Source organism: Muntiacus reevesi, chromosome 18 (genome assembly GCF_963930625.1).
Source record: "Muntiacus reevesi chromosome 18, mMunRee1.1, whole genome shotgun sequence".
NCBI lineage: Eukaryota > Metazoa > Chordata > Mammalia > Artiodactyla > Cervidae > Muntiacus > Muntiacus reevesi.
The window spans coordinates 7,130,952-7,147,136 of record NC_089266.1 but is presented as its reverse complement, the minus strand read 5'-3'; the positions used below and the strand labels follow the sequence as shown (position 1 = coordinate 7,147,136).

At 49.9% G+C, this 16,185-nt stretch overlaps 3 protein-coding genes across 4 annotated transcripts in view; 1 reads left to right on the top strand and 2 right to left on the bottom strand.

Annotated features, from left to right (window-relative positions):
• Positions 1-1,925, bottom strand: part of SAP30BP (SAP30 binding protein) — a 32,318-nt gene extending 30,393 nt beyond the window's left edge. For both annotated transcript variants that reach the window (XM_065909903.1, XM_065909904.1), the window contains exons 1-2: positions 1,773-1,925; positions 462-571 (exon numbers count right to left, since the gene is read on the bottom strand). In XM_065909903.1, coding sequence (XP_065765975.1) covers positions 462-571; positions 1,773-1,878 — 216 coding nt within the window. In that variant the 5' untranslated portion in view covers positions 1,879-1,925. The remainder of the gene's footprint in view (positions 1-461; positions 572-1,772) is intronic.
• Positions 1,926-2,407: 482 nt separating this feature from the next.
• RECQL5 (RecQ like helicase 5) overlaps positions 2,408-16,185 on the top strand; it is a 29,124-nt gene continuing 15,346 nt past the window's right edge. Inside the window, exons 1-7 of the mRNA XM_065909076.1 lie at positions 2,408-2,886; positions 4,015-4,136; positions 5,128-5,646; positions 6,176-6,278; positions 6,971-7,082; positions 8,222-8,384; positions 9,707-9,786. Coding sequence (XP_065765148.1) covers positions 2,760-2,886; positions 4,015-4,136; positions 5,128-5,646; positions 6,176-6,278; positions 6,971-7,082; positions 8,222-8,384; positions 9,707-9,786 — 1,226 coding nt within the window. The 5' untranslated portion in view covers positions 2,408-2,759. The remainder of the gene's footprint in view (positions 2,887-4,014; positions 4,137-5,127; positions 5,647-6,175; positions 6,279-6,970; positions 7,083-8,221; positions 8,385-9,706; positions 9,787-16,185) is intronic.
• SMIM6 (small integral membrane protein 6) lies at positions 11,506-13,625 on the bottom strand. Its single transcript, XM_065910746.1, has 3 exons — positions 13,520-13,625; positions 13,368-13,442; positions 11,506-12,421 (listed from the first exon to the last, which is right to left on the bottom strand). The coding sequence occupies exons 1-3, from the start codon at positions 13,598-13,600 to the stop codon at positions 12,236-12,238; spliced, it is 342 nt and encodes a 113-aa protein (XP_065766818.1). The 5' UTR covers positions 13,601-13,625; the 3' UTR covers positions 11,506-12,235.

The window sequence follows — 16,185 nt, the reverse complement described above, 5'->3', positions numbered from 1 at the left end:
GATTTAATAAATATAAAATCACAGATAACTGTCCTTCCCAGTCTTAGATTTGAATGAGCCCCAACTGAGATTACAAATAACACAGAATTGACTGCAGATATAAATGATACATCAATTGGGAAGAATGCACTGTTTCAAATGGAATAAATTACCTCAACAGGGAAAATCAACATAAAACAGTTATTGATATCTGGGTAAAATAAAATTGTCCACTATTGTTGTCCCCAGGTTTCAATACAAAGGTTAATACAAAATGGTTCAATACAAAATGGTTCGGGTGAAAAAAAATTAGATTTTCAAAGAGAACTACGGATATCCAATCCAATTTTCTCAACTGATACTAAACACACAAAACAAGGAGGGGGGAGGGGGAATGGAACACTGTTGGTACAGGTCAGAAAGTTTCTGACAGATGAAATGATGCTTTGAGCAGTTGTGGATTTGGGAATAGATTTACCTACCGACGGTTTGCTGTTCTCATCCTCCTCCTCTTCATAACCATCTTCATCAACCCCAAGGCGAGAAAAGTCATCCTCTCCATAGGCGTCAGATACCAATCCGCCTTTCTCCTCTTAAACAGAAGAGAAAAATAAGATGAATGACTGGGGAAAAGAATGGAGAAAAACACTCGAGTAATTTGAGGGGCCAGGACTATCTCTGAAGAGACAAGGAAAACCTAAATCTCATGTAAGTGACAACTGGCCCAGATTCCGTTTTGGGGAAGACTACAAAATTTAGTGTATGAATTCATTAAAAGAACAGGAAAGTAAGCCAAGTAATATTAAATTTCATTCTTAATGCTTCCAATCCACCTATTATGCCAACTCTTTTCTCTGAACTGTTACATCACGTTGTTTAAGCCCCTCTTTTGATCTGCCTATGTCTACTTTGTATAACAGGCACCAATGAAGTAGTCTTCTCATAGAAGACGACGACTCTGTCATCCTCATTTTTGTGAGTCCTCCCCTAGGAACTGGACCTTAAAACAGGGGTGCCTTGAGAGGTTCCCAATCATATCTACCTGAGAAACAAAATCAACAAAATGTTTAAAACAAAAACAACAAACAATGCAAATTACTGGGAAACCAGCAGGGAACTTCCAGTCAGGCCAAGACCACTTTCACTGAGAAGCTAACTTAGTCCAAGCCCCTCCATCACTTCCCGATGAGGAAACCAAGGCTCAAATATGTTGGGTAACTTGCTGACTCTCTTCACTCCCATATAAGTCTGTTCCCACTTCTTACTACTGTCATTCTCAATGTGAGTACGGCAACAAAACATTGATGGGCTTTAAACAACTCACAAAGTAACGGAATCACCAAGAAGCCTTGGAAGGATCACAAACGCTCAGGTCCTTCCCCAGATCTACTGAATTAAGCCTTTCCCGCGGTGAAGACCGGAGGTACAAAGCTCCAAAGTATGTCTAGGGCATATTATTAATTAAAAGGTTCGCTCTTCCCCACAAACAAGCCCGGAGAAAACAGGGAGTGGTTCAGTAGCCTTGGATCCTCTCCCCTTTGTCCATCCTTCTGTCCAGCACCATGCCCAGCACGGAGACTTTCAGTAAATTACGGAAGGATAATCTAATTAACGGAAGGAGACGGTTCATTCGTGCTACAGAGCATATAACGTTCGGTCTAGCCCAGGACCCTGAGCGCCCTTTGGGGCTCCGGGGCCCGATACTTGGGGTACAATGACCATCTCTTTCCCTCCCGCCGGCTAGGGAAGCAGTAACCTGATTCTCCCTTTCCAGTTCCCTTCTCGGGCCTCACCAGCCGCGCTGCCCGCCGTTTCAACTCCAGTCTCTCCGTCAGACTCGGGCTCTGAATCTTCCGCGTAAACTGCCAGAGACGACAGAACATTCTTCTTCCCCGCCATCTTATTTCCACAGCCCCGGCGTGGCTCACTTCTATGACTCCAAAGAGCCGACTTCCGCACAGAAAGGCGACTTCTTCCGGATCCCAGGAGACCCCGCGCCCCTTCCAGACCGAGAACCAATCAAAACGGCCCTTTCCACGCCTGGCTCCACCCCTCGTGCTAACGCTTGCGAACGTCATCACTGCGCGACGGACACAAGCTTCTGTGGGATTTACCTGACACTGCTTTCCCAGCAGTTTGGCTTTTCAGTTACCTGAGGCGTATGGGGGTCTTCGAGTAGTTCCCGAGCCAGCCAGCGGGCAGCAGCGGCCCGACAAGAGCCTTCGCTTCTTGGAGCCCACGGCCGGCTCTGATATCTTGGGGTTAAGAGAGGGAGGCTTTGGCTGGGGAAGGGAGAAAAGAGCGGATCTGGGGCTGAGTAGAGGAAACGGGGAGAGCTGTCCTTCGTGGGGTGGGGGAGAGGGTGGTGGGAAGAAGGGGTCAGGTCCCGGGGGGAAGAATGGTCGTCAGTGGCAGTGCTTATGGAGTAGAGGGTGGATCTTAGGGAAAAAATTCCATCTTCTCCAAACTGTTCCTAAGACATTTGTGTTTCTTCTCGTGATCTGATATCTAGCTCTGCGCTGTACCGTGGCCTGGGGATAGTTAGAAGTTTTTATTTTCACTGAGCATAAAAATAGAGATGTTAATTACTCAAGAATGTATTGCTCCAGGCTCTTCACCTGGAGCTATATTACTTGAAAATAGTGCATTGTTTGAGTATAATAAAGCAAATTTATACTCATAGAGAAAAATAAGCAGTCTTTTAAAAGTAGAAAGAGGTTTCTAGTTGCAACCATTATGATCATCACCTTTGCCTTAACCTTTGGCCACTGTTGGTAAAGATGAGTACCCACCCTTCCTCTCCTTTTGACCCTGAGCGTCGAGTCCGGAACACGTTGAAGAAGGTCTTTGGGTTTGACTCTTTTAAGACGCCTTTGCAGGAGAGGGCAATCATGGCTGTAGTGAAAGGTAACATTGCCAAACTACCTGTGTTTACATTTGCGCTGCTGCAGAGCACTTTGCTTCTGACCCTTCCTACCTCCCTGCCCTCAGGCCATATTTGGTTTTGGAGATGTAGATGTGTCACCCTAAACGTAGTTTTCTCAGCAGAACCATACAACTGTTCTGGTTCTGATAGTTCACAGTCAGAGCTAAGGTTGTCTTTGAAAACACATTATACATTTCCATTCTCTTTTGTTTCGTGTAGACAACAGTGTGTGTGTGTGTGTGTGTGTGTGTGTGTGGCAGGGGGGGTAGTTGGCAGGAATAGTCTTAAGACAGTCATCTTTCAGGTAATTTCCTTGTTGAAGATTGAGTGGCTTGGGTCCCAAATAGGGGAGGAGTAATAGCATTATAAACCAGAGCTAAGTTGACAGAGGGAGAAGGCAGTGGCAACCCACTCCAGTACTCTTGCCTGGAAAATCCCGTGGATGGAGGAGCCTGGTAGGCTGAGGTCCATGGGATCGCTAAGAGTTGGACACGACTGAGTGTCTTCACTTTCACTTTTCACTTTCATGCATTGGAAAAGGAAATGGCACCCCACTCCAGTGTTCTTGCTTGGAGAATCCAGGGATGGGGGAGCCTGGTGGGCTGCCGTCTGTGGGGTCGCACAGAGTCGGACATGACTGAAGCGACTTAGCAGCAGCAGCAGCAGCAGCAGCAGCATGTTGACAGTGGAGGTTGTCAAGAGGGGAGCAGGAGTGTAATGTTAGTGACACTGTAACATTTATAAACAAAATCCCTCTAAGTGATGTTGTATCCATGTCTACACAGATATGCTCACCCATCCAGAAGGATTCAGCTTTCGTTGAATCCTGATTCAGCTCAGTTCAACCATCCGTGTCCCAGCAGACTCCGACTTCTTACCCTTGTAGTTGATACCACTGCTGGAAATGATTGGCATGCATTGCTGAATCTCCCTGGATCACCCCTCTTTTCCTAGGGAAAAGAGAATTGCAATTATATTGAGACCCTTCCATGGGCCAGACACTCTGCTAGGGGTTTTTCTTACATTATCCTTTAATTTTCAACAGCCTTGATGAGAGGAATATATAAAAGGCAGGAGCATTGAGATGTTGTTCTCTTGTCTTTTTGCAGGTGATAAGGATGTCTTTGTGTGCATGCCCACAGGGGCAGGAAAGTCCCTCTGCTATCAGCTCCCTGCTCTGTTGGCTAAAGGCATCACCATCGTGGTCTCTCCTCTCATTGCTTTGATTCAGGTGAGGCTCAGGTGAATGAAGATGGCAGCCCAGAAAGTTTAGGGGACTTTTTTTTTAGTAGCTGGAAATTTTGCTTCTCCTTTCATTGGTCTTTTGCCTCTTGCTTTCCTTTGATTTGTTTTTGTCCCTCTGTATTAGGTTTCTGAATTGCCTAAATGTGGGGTTCTCCACAAGTGCATATCACTCTGGTGGGTTATGATTGAGTCCTCTCTGTTTTGATGGCCTGAGGTTCTTACCTTCCTTTGTAACTTTTTGTCTGGGGGAACATGGAACTGTATTTGTATGTACATATACATTCTCATATATATACATGTGCGCTGTTGATGTTCTAGAGATGCAGATGGGTAGAGAGGTAAATTGATATGGGGGAATCCCTGGTATGTTCTGCTTGCTTCTGGTGGGCACACAGCTGTGAGACAGAAAAACAGATGAGAAACTTGTTGGGATGTTGTTAACTGTACTTCTGGCTATATTTAAAGCCTGCAGATGGGCTGGTAGAATCAGAAATGAGGAAGTGTGGCTGTGTGGGTAAGAGCCATCCGCCATGAAGAAAAGGAGAAAGAGAGCAGGCAAGGCAGAGAACAGCAATGACCATGCTTCACGAGTGTGCCCTAGTCTCAGGCTCTGTGCTAAGTGCCTGAGGGGTGTTAACTTACCTTTGAGGTATAAAAGTTCATTTAATTCTTGCAGCAATCCTACTATTTAGTTTTACTGTTTTTATAGTAAAGAGAAAGAAAATGAGAAAGTTGAAAGTTCAAGGACCAGCTGAAGAGCTTGTGGTAATTGAGCTTGGATTAAAGCCGTGCCTGTCTAGCTCCTCATTTCCATGGCTTCCTCGTCTGTACCTCTTTTATGCAAAGAGAAGACACATTAGAGGGTAGGAGGAGGATAATTTATGCCTGTGAAACACCCTCAGGGAGTCACAGTGACATTTACGAGTCCTGAGGGCCACTTACTGTTTGCTCTGGGCCTATCCCCCTTCTGCCTTTAGGATCAGGTGGACCACTTGCTGGCTCTGAAGGTCCGAGTGAGTTCCCTGAACTCGAAGCTCTCGGTGCAGGAGAGGAAGGAGCTGCTCTCTGACCTAGAGCAGGAAAAGCCCCAGACGAAGCTTCTGTACATCACACCGGAGATGGCGGCCTCCACCTCCTTCCAGCCCACCCTGAACTCCCTGGTGTCCCGCCACCTGCTCTCCTACCTGGTGGTGGATGAAGCTCATTGTGTTTCCCAGTGGGGGCACGACTTCCGCCCTGACTACTTGCGTCTGGGAGCCCTGCGCTCCCGCCTGGCACACGCCCCGTGCGTGGCTCTGACCGCCACAGCCACCCCACAGGTCCGAGAGGATGTGTTTGCTGCCCTGCACCTGAAGCAGCCAGTTGCTGCCTTCAAGACTCCCTGCTTCCGGGCCAACCTCTTCTATGACGTGCAGTTCAAGGAACTGCTTCCTGATCCTTACGGGAACCTGAGGGACTTCTGCCTTAAGGCTCTTGGGCAGAAGGCTGATAAAGGGGTGAGGGCACTGAAGTCAGGGTCGAAGGGCCAGTGGGGTGCTAGCCGCAGCATAAAGATAGATTCTCGTTTCTAAAAACTTTGTTTTTTTCCAGCTTTCTTAGCCAGGACTAGCTGTAGCTACTTTTTTTGAGGGGCTGCACTGTGTGGCATGTAGGATCTTAGTTCCCTGAGCAGGGATCGAACCTGTGTTGTTTGCGGTGGAAGCCCCAGCTGTAGCTTCTTAAAACTCGAACACAAGAGTTTTGGTTTGCTGGCATTGTTTCACTTACTGGGGTTCCTGTGTCCTGGACTCTTCCTCCTTTGCAGACCTATCCGGGACTTGAGGGGAGGAGGCAGAGAGGTTGGAAAGGTTGGGTTTTGAGCCAGTTTGGTCCTGCCTTGTTAGAAAGTGGCAGGGCTGTGCGAGGTGGTCTGCCTCAGAGGAGATCGCGAGGCTGAGAGGAGCCACTTTTGAAGCGGCCGCAGTACGATGGGCTGAGTGTTTTGTTTTCCCAATGCTTGTTTTCTCCCTGTGTCTCCACATTCAGGTGTCCGGCTGTGGCATCGTCTACTGCAGAACCAGGGAGGCCTGTGAACAGCTGGCCATAGAACTCAGCTACAGGGGCGTGAGCGCCAAGGCGTACCACGCAGGTAAGGGGCACCTGGGCTCTGGCTCTCCTCCCTCTCAGAAGCCTCTTGGCCCATCTCTTATTCTGGAAGAATCCTGGATGATCAGATGGTCCATCATCTAGTTCCAGATACCCAGGCAGAGCTAAAATGATTCACTTAAATCCACAAAAAGGTGCCTAGACATGAATGAGATCTAAAGGATCTCCTGAACTCTTGTCGTCACCCTGTGCCCACCCTGCAGCAGGTGATGAGTTTTTTAGTCCAGGAATTGGTGCTGTGGCAAGAGCACAACTCTGGAGGCCAATAAGGACGTGGGTGTTTGGGGGTTGTTTTTTGTAATATTTATTTGGCTGCACTGGGTGTTAGTCATGGTACTTCCTTGTGGCATGCGAACTCTTAGTTGTGGCATGTGGGATCTAGCTCCCTGACCAGGATTGAACTCAGGCCCCCTGCATTGGAAGCACGGAATCTTAGCCACTGCACCACCAGGGAAGTCCCTGGACTTGGTTTGAATCCTGGCTCTCACATTTATGAGAGAACCTTTGCCACACACAGGCCAGGGTCTTTATGTTACTGGCTCAGGCTCAGTGGCTTAAGTGCCTGACCCGAGGTCATACACCTGGTAGGTGATGGATTCACAGTGTATGTGCAGGTAGGCCCCAGGGGAAACCCACGAGAGATGCGAGTTCCCTTCCTCACCTTCTCTTTTCTAGGGCTGAAGGCTCCTGAAAGAACACTGGTGCAGAACGAGTGGATGGAGGAGAAGGTCCCTGTAATTGTGGCGACCATTAGTTTTGGGATGGGAGTGGACAAAGCTAATGTCAGGTGAGCTCTGGTTCTTGTCTGACTCTGCTATTCGGGCCCTGGCTCGGGGTGGGGCGGGCCTCCTGGTGCTCTGCCTGGAGGACCAGGACTGTGTGTCCTTCTAGGTCCAGGGGCCGGGTGGGGGTGGGAGGAGTGGGGAATGGAGGCCCCAGGACAGCATCGGAAGTCATAGTCCAGATGCTGATGATTCTTGTGTGGTCTGCCCCCTGGTGGCAGAGCAGCACTGCCGCCCCTCAGGCTCACCCTTTAACGAAGTCCTGCTCACTCCCATCTTAGCAACTGGAGCCTGTGAGAGAGTGCAATGAAGTATCTTAAAACCACTCCCTATGGAAAGGCAAAGGCAGAGATCTTGTTACTGTCTCCCCTTCTCGCTGCTTACTGGACAGTCCAGCAGAGATGGGTGCGTCCCAGCCTCCTAGCCCCACACTGGCCACTGTTGGGGCATCTTTTACCTCTTGACCTTCTGGAGACATTTTGGGCTACAGCCCCAAGTCCTTTGCTCTGATTAATACCAACAGTAATGCCTTGTGTGAGTTACAGAGCACTTTTGCACGTTTGGTCTCATTAAGCCTCACAGTGACCCTGCCTTGGTCAGGGTAGGAATTAGACCATGAACTACGCTTGAGAGAACATGGACTTTGGAGTCAGGGCTTGAATCCTGGGTCAGCTGTGTCTTGTTAGGGAACAACTTTGGAATCAGACACCCCTAGACTCAAGTCCTAGCTCTACCATCCCCTAGTACCAGTTTACCTTTCTGAATCCCAAGTTTACTGTCTATGAAATGAGGCTAGCCCATGTGATGACTGTAATGATTAAACAAGATAAACACGTACACTGGCTCATAGTAAGTACTTGGTAAAGGTTACCTTTTTTGTTCTTCAAAGATGTTGTAGAGGACTTATTCAGCTTGGAAGTGTCCTAACCTTATTTAAATCCACCACTTTTTCTGTGGGCTGCTCCACGGCAGGGAGGCCTGCTGGCAGACTGCAGGTGTCCTAGCCTTGTTACTCTGGGGTCCCATCTCCCTGCCAGCCTCCCCACTCCTGGTACCCGTGAAGGGCCCCGCTCAGCCATCCCAGAGTTTTTCCTCCCCTCGGCTTTCCCCCCACATCTCATGGTGGTTGTCCCCTGGATCCCAGGTTTGTTGCCCACTGGAATATTGCCAAGTCTATGGCTGGGTACTACCAGGAGTCTGGCCGGGCAGGCAGAGATGGAAAGCCTTCCTGGTGCCGCCTCTACTACTCCAGGAGCGACCGGGACCAAGTCAGCTTCCTGATCAGGAAGGAAGTTGCAAAACTCCAGGTGAGTCCTGGACAGTAGGAGCCCTTCCTGTCCGAACCCACCGCGCCACGATTTCACACAGCGTATTTTGGAACCCAGATGGGGCTTCTATAATCCGGAGGGGTGCTCCTGAGGCTCAAAAGTACAATGGGGTGAATGGGGCATTGTTGGTAGATAGCTTGTAACAAGGTTAGACTTTTTTCTTTATACTTACTTTATCTTCGTACAGTCTGTTGTGTGTGTGTGTTATTTTATATAGTCAGGATCAATCCTGCCTTGATGGTCCAATGCTTAGGACTCTGCCGTGGCCCCAGGTTCAATATCTGATCAAGGAATTAAGATCCTGAAAACTGTGTGGCCCAAAGAAAAAGGATTAAGATTAGTCCAGCATGTCACCTGGGGCTGGAGATCCGGTGAAGATACTTTTGTAATGTAAATTAAAAATCCAGAAAGCTGTCTTTTCAAAAAAACAAATATTTGGGTACATAAATAATCTAAAGTTTCCATAAATCCTGAATCTGTGGAAAAATTCTGTGTGGTGAAGATACCATCAAGAGAGGCAATAGATAAGTAATAGACCTGAAAGATATTTAACATAAAAGGTAAACCAAGGTTAAAGTGGGCAATAAATAGAGAGCTTTCCCCAACTGACAAGAAAAAAATAAAGGATATGAAATAAAAATTCCCAGAAAAACTCATCAAATGATATATCCAAAGATGTTCAAATCTGGTAGTAATCAAGGAGGTGCAAATTAAACTAAAATCTGACACACGTGTAAAAGAGCTCAAACCCTGTTGCTATGGGCACGTGTAGGAAAGAGTGTCTACTCTTTGCCAAGAGAAAAATACAGTGTTACAGTCTTTTGCAGAGGGAAGCAATCTAGCAATATCTATTAAAATTTTAAAATACAGGTAGGGAATTCCCTGGTGGTCCGGTGGTTAAGACTCTGGTCCAGTGGTTAAGACCCTGTAGCTTCCACTGCAAGGGGTGAGGTTTGATCCCTTATCTAGGAATTAAGATCCCACATACCAAAAAAACAAAAAGAGTACATACGTACTTACATATATATAGGTACCCTTTAAGCGAGATAGCCTATTTCTGGAACTAAGTCACCTGAAATTGCTTTAAAAAAGTGACCTGGGACCTGCCCTGACTGGAGCTGGAACTTTGGGGAATTTCTGTTTTCCAAAAGCTGCTCAGGTGATGCATGGTCAGGTGTGGAGACTGTTTCGTGAATGGCTTTATTAGTGTCCTTTGCTGTTTTTTTCTCTCATCATTTGTTGGGCTATACGGTAGTCCAACTATGTAAGACTTTTGCTGAATAGTTGTTTCTTGTCTCCAGGAAAAGAGAGGGAACAAAGCATCTGATAAAGCTGCAGTCTTGGCCTTTGATGCCCTGGTGGCTTTCTGCGAAGAATCAGGGTGAGTGACGTTATCTCGTGTGTGGAGCCAAGTGTTGATGAGATCTTTCCCTCCCCCGGTACCACACGTTAACCAGCTCATGTAGGGCAGCTCCTGGGCCACCAAGGGACCCCTGCCTGCTGAGGGCCATCGTGTGGGATGTGTCCTGTCAGGGAGCATGGAAGGTGGTACCCGCCCACTTTTCTGTGGAAGGCCCCAGAAACTCTGGCCCTGTGAGGATTCATTGTGTATTTTGGGCGGTCACCCACCCATCCCACTCTACCCACTTCCGGAGTAGCTGGCCCCATGAATGACTCCATTCCAAGAGATGTAACCCATTCTGCGCCACTGGCGTTGTAGTTGTCATGTGCCATGGAGCTGGACCACTGGCTTCACTTGTAGGGTAGTCAGTCTCGTCCCAGACCCAAACAGAAACATGTGGCTCAGCTTATCTCTTAGGGGGCAGAGGGGGTGGTAATGTGCTTGGAGAGACATCAATGTTTCTAACGTAATAGCAGCCTGCCCACTTTGGAAACCACGTATCCGTTTGATCCACATCTGCTGCTGGAGGGGGCTATGAAAGAGCCTGATAGCTGCTCAGGGCGGGCCCCGGGCACGAGCAGCTGTGGGCACACTATGTGAGGGACGTCCAGGAGCATTCGAGACAGGCTAGGAGCCCTAGCATTTGTATAGCCCTTGGGTCAAAAAGCTCTTTGATTCCTCTACTCTCATTAGTTAGATCTCATTGGACAACCTGTAAGGTAGATGCGGAACTGATGGCTTCAGACTTTGAGTGGACCAGAGAGGTCATGGTCACGAAGCTCACAGCTGGGCAGATGCTAATCCCCAGTCTTCCAATTGTCAGGGACGTGCACGTTTTCATACACACATGCCATCTTGGTTTTTGCTGTACTAGGTTCTCGAAGCACGGAGCTGATTAAGTGCATGGTCCTCGTGTCCAGCAGAGGTTTGACGGTTTCCTCTGGAGACCAGAGAGGCTCTTACTTGGGCCGTGTGTTCTGACTCTCACCCCCTCCTCTTCACTGATGAGTTGGTGGCTCCTGGGTTGAAGCTGTCTCCTTTTCCAAGCGGCCATCTCTCATTTGGCCTCACAAGACCACGCCCAGCAGAGGTGGTCAGGACCCCTGCCCACAGCCCCTGTGACCAGAGCCCTTTGTAGGCTTTCATACTATGAACTGCTAAATTAGGCCTCCTTCGGCTTCTTGAGTGAAGCGCTTGTCCTGAAAGGGCTCTATGTCCTTGCTGGGTATCAGAGTCCCCTGTACTGGAAAGCGCCCTGGCTGGGTTCTTGTTGGGGATGAGTTTGAGGCTCTGCGAGGCTGTCCGGAGGCTTAGCTCTGCCACCTCTAGGCTGCAGCAGCTCACCACACAAGAGGACAGGTCCTCCCAGGGGCCTCTGCCTTCTGTCTCAGTTCAAGGAGCTGGGGCCTCAATGTGTCAGGGGCTGGGCATTGGGAGGCTTCCTGTTGCCCTGTAAGCTGCCTTATCTCTTCTGTCTCTCTTGTGGCACGTGAGGGTGTCTGATGCCAGGACTTCCAGGCCCTGGGATGAAGGCAACATGGCCAGTGTGGCTGGATTTGAAATTGCTCTTTGAATGAAAGAGAATGTTTCTTTATTGCACAAATGGTACATAGCACAAAGGCAAAGCCCCTTCTCCACCAGACATTTGCCCCTTTTCTAAGAATAGCCTGGTTTGAAGCTGACATTGAAGCAGCTGTTTGCAAAGGGAGGGCACCTGGCAGCAAGGGACAGGCCAGCATGGCGGCGTCGGCAGAGGTGGGGACGTGTCCACAGAGGCTGCATTGTGGGTGGGGTGCGTGGGGGCTGGGGGGCTCTGTGGGGGATACCTGAGCGTCTCTGGGACCAAGAGAAAAAGACAAGCGGGTCATAGGAAGGAGGCCAGTGTGGGGCATCCAGCCGGCTTCCTGTCTGCTCGATGTGCAGCTACTTTCTCTGAGCGTGACCATGAGATGCGTTTGATGACTGATGACGTGGCCTAATTTACCTTTGAGTGTAAAAAGGAATAGTAATTAGGTTGAAAGTAACCTCTGGCCTAGAGGCCTCTGCACCCTGAGATAGGAAGAACTGCTTTGGTTTAGGCCCAGATTATACTGGGCTCCATCATCTCCCAGGGTCTCGAGATTCAGAGAGCCAACAGTTCAGGCATGCCTCTGTTTATCCATTCCTTTGCTCATTTGTTCATTCATTCATTTGTTCAACCAGCAAACATTGACAGGTACTCACCCTGGGCAAGGCGCCACCAGAAAAGGGGGTACAATGGGGAACAGAAGGAGACCCAGCCCCTGCTTTTTGTACTTGAACCAGTGGGGAAGACAGGTATTTATCAGATAATTATATGAAAAATGTTTAATTCCAGACTGTTAAAGGGCTTTGAAGAAAGAGTGCATAGTGTTTTGAGAGTGGCCCCCTTCGCCTTCAGAAAGTCAGGTCACGACTCTTCATCCTGGTTGGTCGTTTTGTTCACGGGGAGGAAACCAAAGATAATAGCAAACAAGACGAGAGACAGGACCGTGGTGAAGAACAGGATGATCACTGCCAGGCCCCCCTGGTCCCAAGGGTTCTGCCAGAACTCCGTCTTCCAGGAGTATTTCGACAGCATTCTGTCCATTTGAACCTGGAAAGGCAGGGACAGAGGCCCTGAATGCCGGGGCTTCTCCATGGCCCTCCCCGTGTGCCTCTCCCTGCTCCCCTAACTTCATTCTCTGGCACCGTCTCAGAACAGCCGCCACCTCTGCAGTTAGTGGGCATTGAAGGGACAGTGGGTCATGGGGCTCGGTGCCTCGGGCAGGCCACAGATGGGCTTTCCTCCTCCGCAGAAGCGAAGGTGGTCCTGTGGGTGGTCCGGTGTGCTCTGCTTTCCCCAGGCCTTTCCTCAGCAGCCCTGCTGTGATCAGGGGCTTTCTCTCCCATCCCTGAGACCTGCTCAGCCAGAACCTGAAAAGCACTGCTATAGGGACTTCCCTGGTGGCCCAGTGGTTAAGACACTAATCCTAACCCCAGGGCAGGGGGCACAGGTTCGATCCCTGGTCAGGGAGTTAAGAGTCTGCACGCCACGTGACATGGCCAAAAAAATAAGTGAAAAGCACTGATATAGACCCTTTCCGGTTTTCCTGCCTCAGTTGCGAACATCTGGGGAGCATTTTGAGAGGTCTGCACTGGAGCCAAGGAGTGGACAGACTCAAGCTGGGAGCTCAGCCGGCTTCCTTAGAGGCAGGTGAAAGCAGGACTAACTAATCGTCTTGAAACACAGCTGAGACGGGCAGGCTGCGAGCCAGTAGCCAGTTGAAGGGAGTAAAGGCGGAGGAGGAAGGTGCCATTACCTGGGTCTGCTGCTCTCGGTCTTCTGTCCTAAGAGAGGGTGGGTCAGGGGAATCCTTCAGAGCCACGCTTTGTGGGGGCCAAGCTGAAGACACTGCCAGGAGGCCAGAGCTCTGCCCTGACTCAGAGAAGCAACTTTTGGGAGGCAAAGGGGTCACCCCGATGGCTGGCCCTGAGCAGACAAAGGTGGGCTAGGGCCTGTTGCCGAGCAACCGCATTCCCCTTCCGCCTTTCACACTCACCCCTCTGCTGCGTTCTGTCCTCTTGCAATGCTGTTTTGGGGGGCTGCTCGGGGCGTGTGGGTTGAGGTGTCCTGGCTGAGACAAATCAGAATTGGAGTCAGGGGGAGAGAATGGCTCCAGGGCCCTTGCCCCAGGCCACCTGTCCCCCTCACCTGTGTCCTTCCCCTCGGTCCAGATGACCTGTCCCCTGAAAGGAGCTGCTCAGGAGGCCCCAGGGCTGGGGCGCCACCCATGGCTGCTTGCTTTCCACGGCACCGGGTAGATCATTAACCACAGCTCCCTGCTGGCACCTCCTGGAACCAGCATGGGGGTGTTTATCATCAGCGAGGCCCCAGCTTCCTGGGAGGCCTGACTTCTCCCTTGGTATCTTTGCCGCTCAGGCCTGGCCTCAACTGTTTCTTGCGGGTTCCCACCCCTGGTGTGATGGAGTGGCCAGGAAGCAGGAGTGGGGCCTGTGCCCTGGTGCGTGAAAACTGGTGGCCGCCATTCCCTCCTTAAAAGACAGGAGTCAAGTGTCCATGGTGGCCAGGAACTGCGCTAGGCACCTTGTGTCCAATCGTGAGCAAGACAGGCAGGCTCTGTCCTCCCAGGGGTTATGTTCTAGGGCCTGTTCGAGTCGTGTGGGAGCATTTCTGAAGGCCTGTGCCCAGGCCCCTCCTCCAGGCGTGTTAGAAGCCTGTGCTTGGTAAAACTCGCCAGGTGATTCTCACGTACAGCCGGGACTCAGGAGATGGTGGGCGAGTTCCGTGAAGTCCTTCTTAGCTTTCCTGGCCTCACTGACTCGGGCTCACCTGCTGCCTCGTATTTCCTTCCGTAAAACACTCTGACTAATGCCCTTGGCCGCCGGGGTCTAAGCACACCCTCGGGCTTCCACTCCATCAGCCTAGTCGGATGCTTATTAAGAGTCAGCTGTTTGTTCCCCAACCTGTCTTGTGGCAGCTGTAGTTGCTAATAGTTACATAATTTCAGTTACGATTACATGGAAACGCAGCAGTGGTAATAGCTGAAACCCCAGTTTGACAACCGGGGAACAGGCAGGGAGAGGTTAAGTAACTTACCCAAGGTCACACAGCTAAGAAGTTACTGCTCTGAGGGTTGGACCCAGCTGTTCCTCTCAGCTGCACCGTCTGAGCTCTGAAGCACTATGTTGGACCTCAGAACAAGCGGAGAGGGAAAGTCTTTCTGTAAATACTACTTGACCACTTTAGAATTATTCAGATGGCATTTCTGTCAAAAATAGATGTGGACAAGACAGCTGTAAGCAGTTCCTAAAAATGCAGAAGGATTTCACAATCAGGTTTCTTTGCAGATGCCTTTTTTTTTAGAAAGCTTTTTTTTACTTTAAAACAATATTATTTGTTTGACCATGTCGGGTCTTAGTTGAGTCAAGCGGGATCTTTCATTGCCGTCCATGGACTCTAGTTGTGGTGCACAGACTCAGAAGTTGTGACGTGTGGCCTTAGTTGCTCTGAGGCAGTGTGGGGTCTCAGTTCCCTGACCAGGGATCGACCCTGAGTCCCCAGCATTGCAGGGTGGATTGTTAACCACTGGGCCACCAGGGAAGTCCCCTTATTCTGCCTCAAAGAAATAAAAATTAGCTAAATAGACAAGTCAGGAAACCTGATCAGCAAACCCACACTCAGAGAAAAGACCTTGGCCCTACATCATAAAGATGTGTGTCTGTGTTTCCATCTCAGATGAGGAGTGTAGATTGTGTATGTCTCATGTACCCAAACATTGCTTTAATTGATTGCTGGCCCAGGTCAGAAAATTCTTCTGAAATGATCACCAGGAAGGGAGTGATATGGTGGGAAGAGGTAGAGAATGCTGTTGGTGTCCTTGGCATGGCCTGGGGCCCAGGGGACTCCCCTGGGAGGAGCAATGATTAAGTTGAGATGTGAAGATGATGTAAGAGTTAGAATTAGGGGACAGCAGACAACTGCTCCCCAAGGAGAGTGAAGAAACATTTTCTAAGTACAGAATTATTTCGTTTTCAGTTATTTTTTAAATGATCGTTTTGTTGTTCGTACCGCATGGCTTGCAGGATCTCAGGAACCTAACCCAGGGGGTTAATAAGGAACTGGATCTGGACCATGGCAGTGGAAGTCCAGAATCCTAACCATTAGGCCACCAGGGAACTCTCTGTCCTCTGCTTTTTAGGCTCTGGAATTTGTTACCCACAAGCAAATATATTGTCCTAAAGGTTGTTATTTGTAGATTGCTTTCAAACATTAATGTTCGGGAAAACAGATTTCAGAGAAAACGGTTTTGTGTGGCCTCTGCTAATGAGATTCTTGCACCAGTGGCTTGACTGTAGTTTCTGAGGTGTAATGTCTGGACAGTAAACTATGCAGATCTGAAGCATAGAGTGAAAAACCCTTGTGAGGCAGCAGAGACCACAGTCGTGGGCATTGTTGGAGCAGAGGCCACAGGCAGAGGCTGGGGCGTGAAGAGGCGCGGAGATCAGTGCCGAGGCTGGCGGGGACACTGCGGCAGTGACTGCAGGCCAACGCCGCTGGCGGCCTGGTCCAGGGTGGCACGGCGGTGGGAGCGGAGAGGTCTGGTCGCCAGCGTCAGCCGGGTGTTCTCTGGGGCTCGGACGGCCTGACGGCACCTCTTCCAAGGCCCCCACCTGCCTTGCTGTACCTCCTTGTGTATTCCTTCCTACAATGGGGGGGGATTGCTGTCTCCTCTCCCTGCCCATCTTCCCCAGGGGACCAGCCAGAGTGTGTCAGGCTGCTGTTGTGTGCAAGGAGGTCTGGTTGGTTGAGCCGCGGGGGCTTGGAGCCTGCTTGGAATCTGACCCGACAGCCGTGGG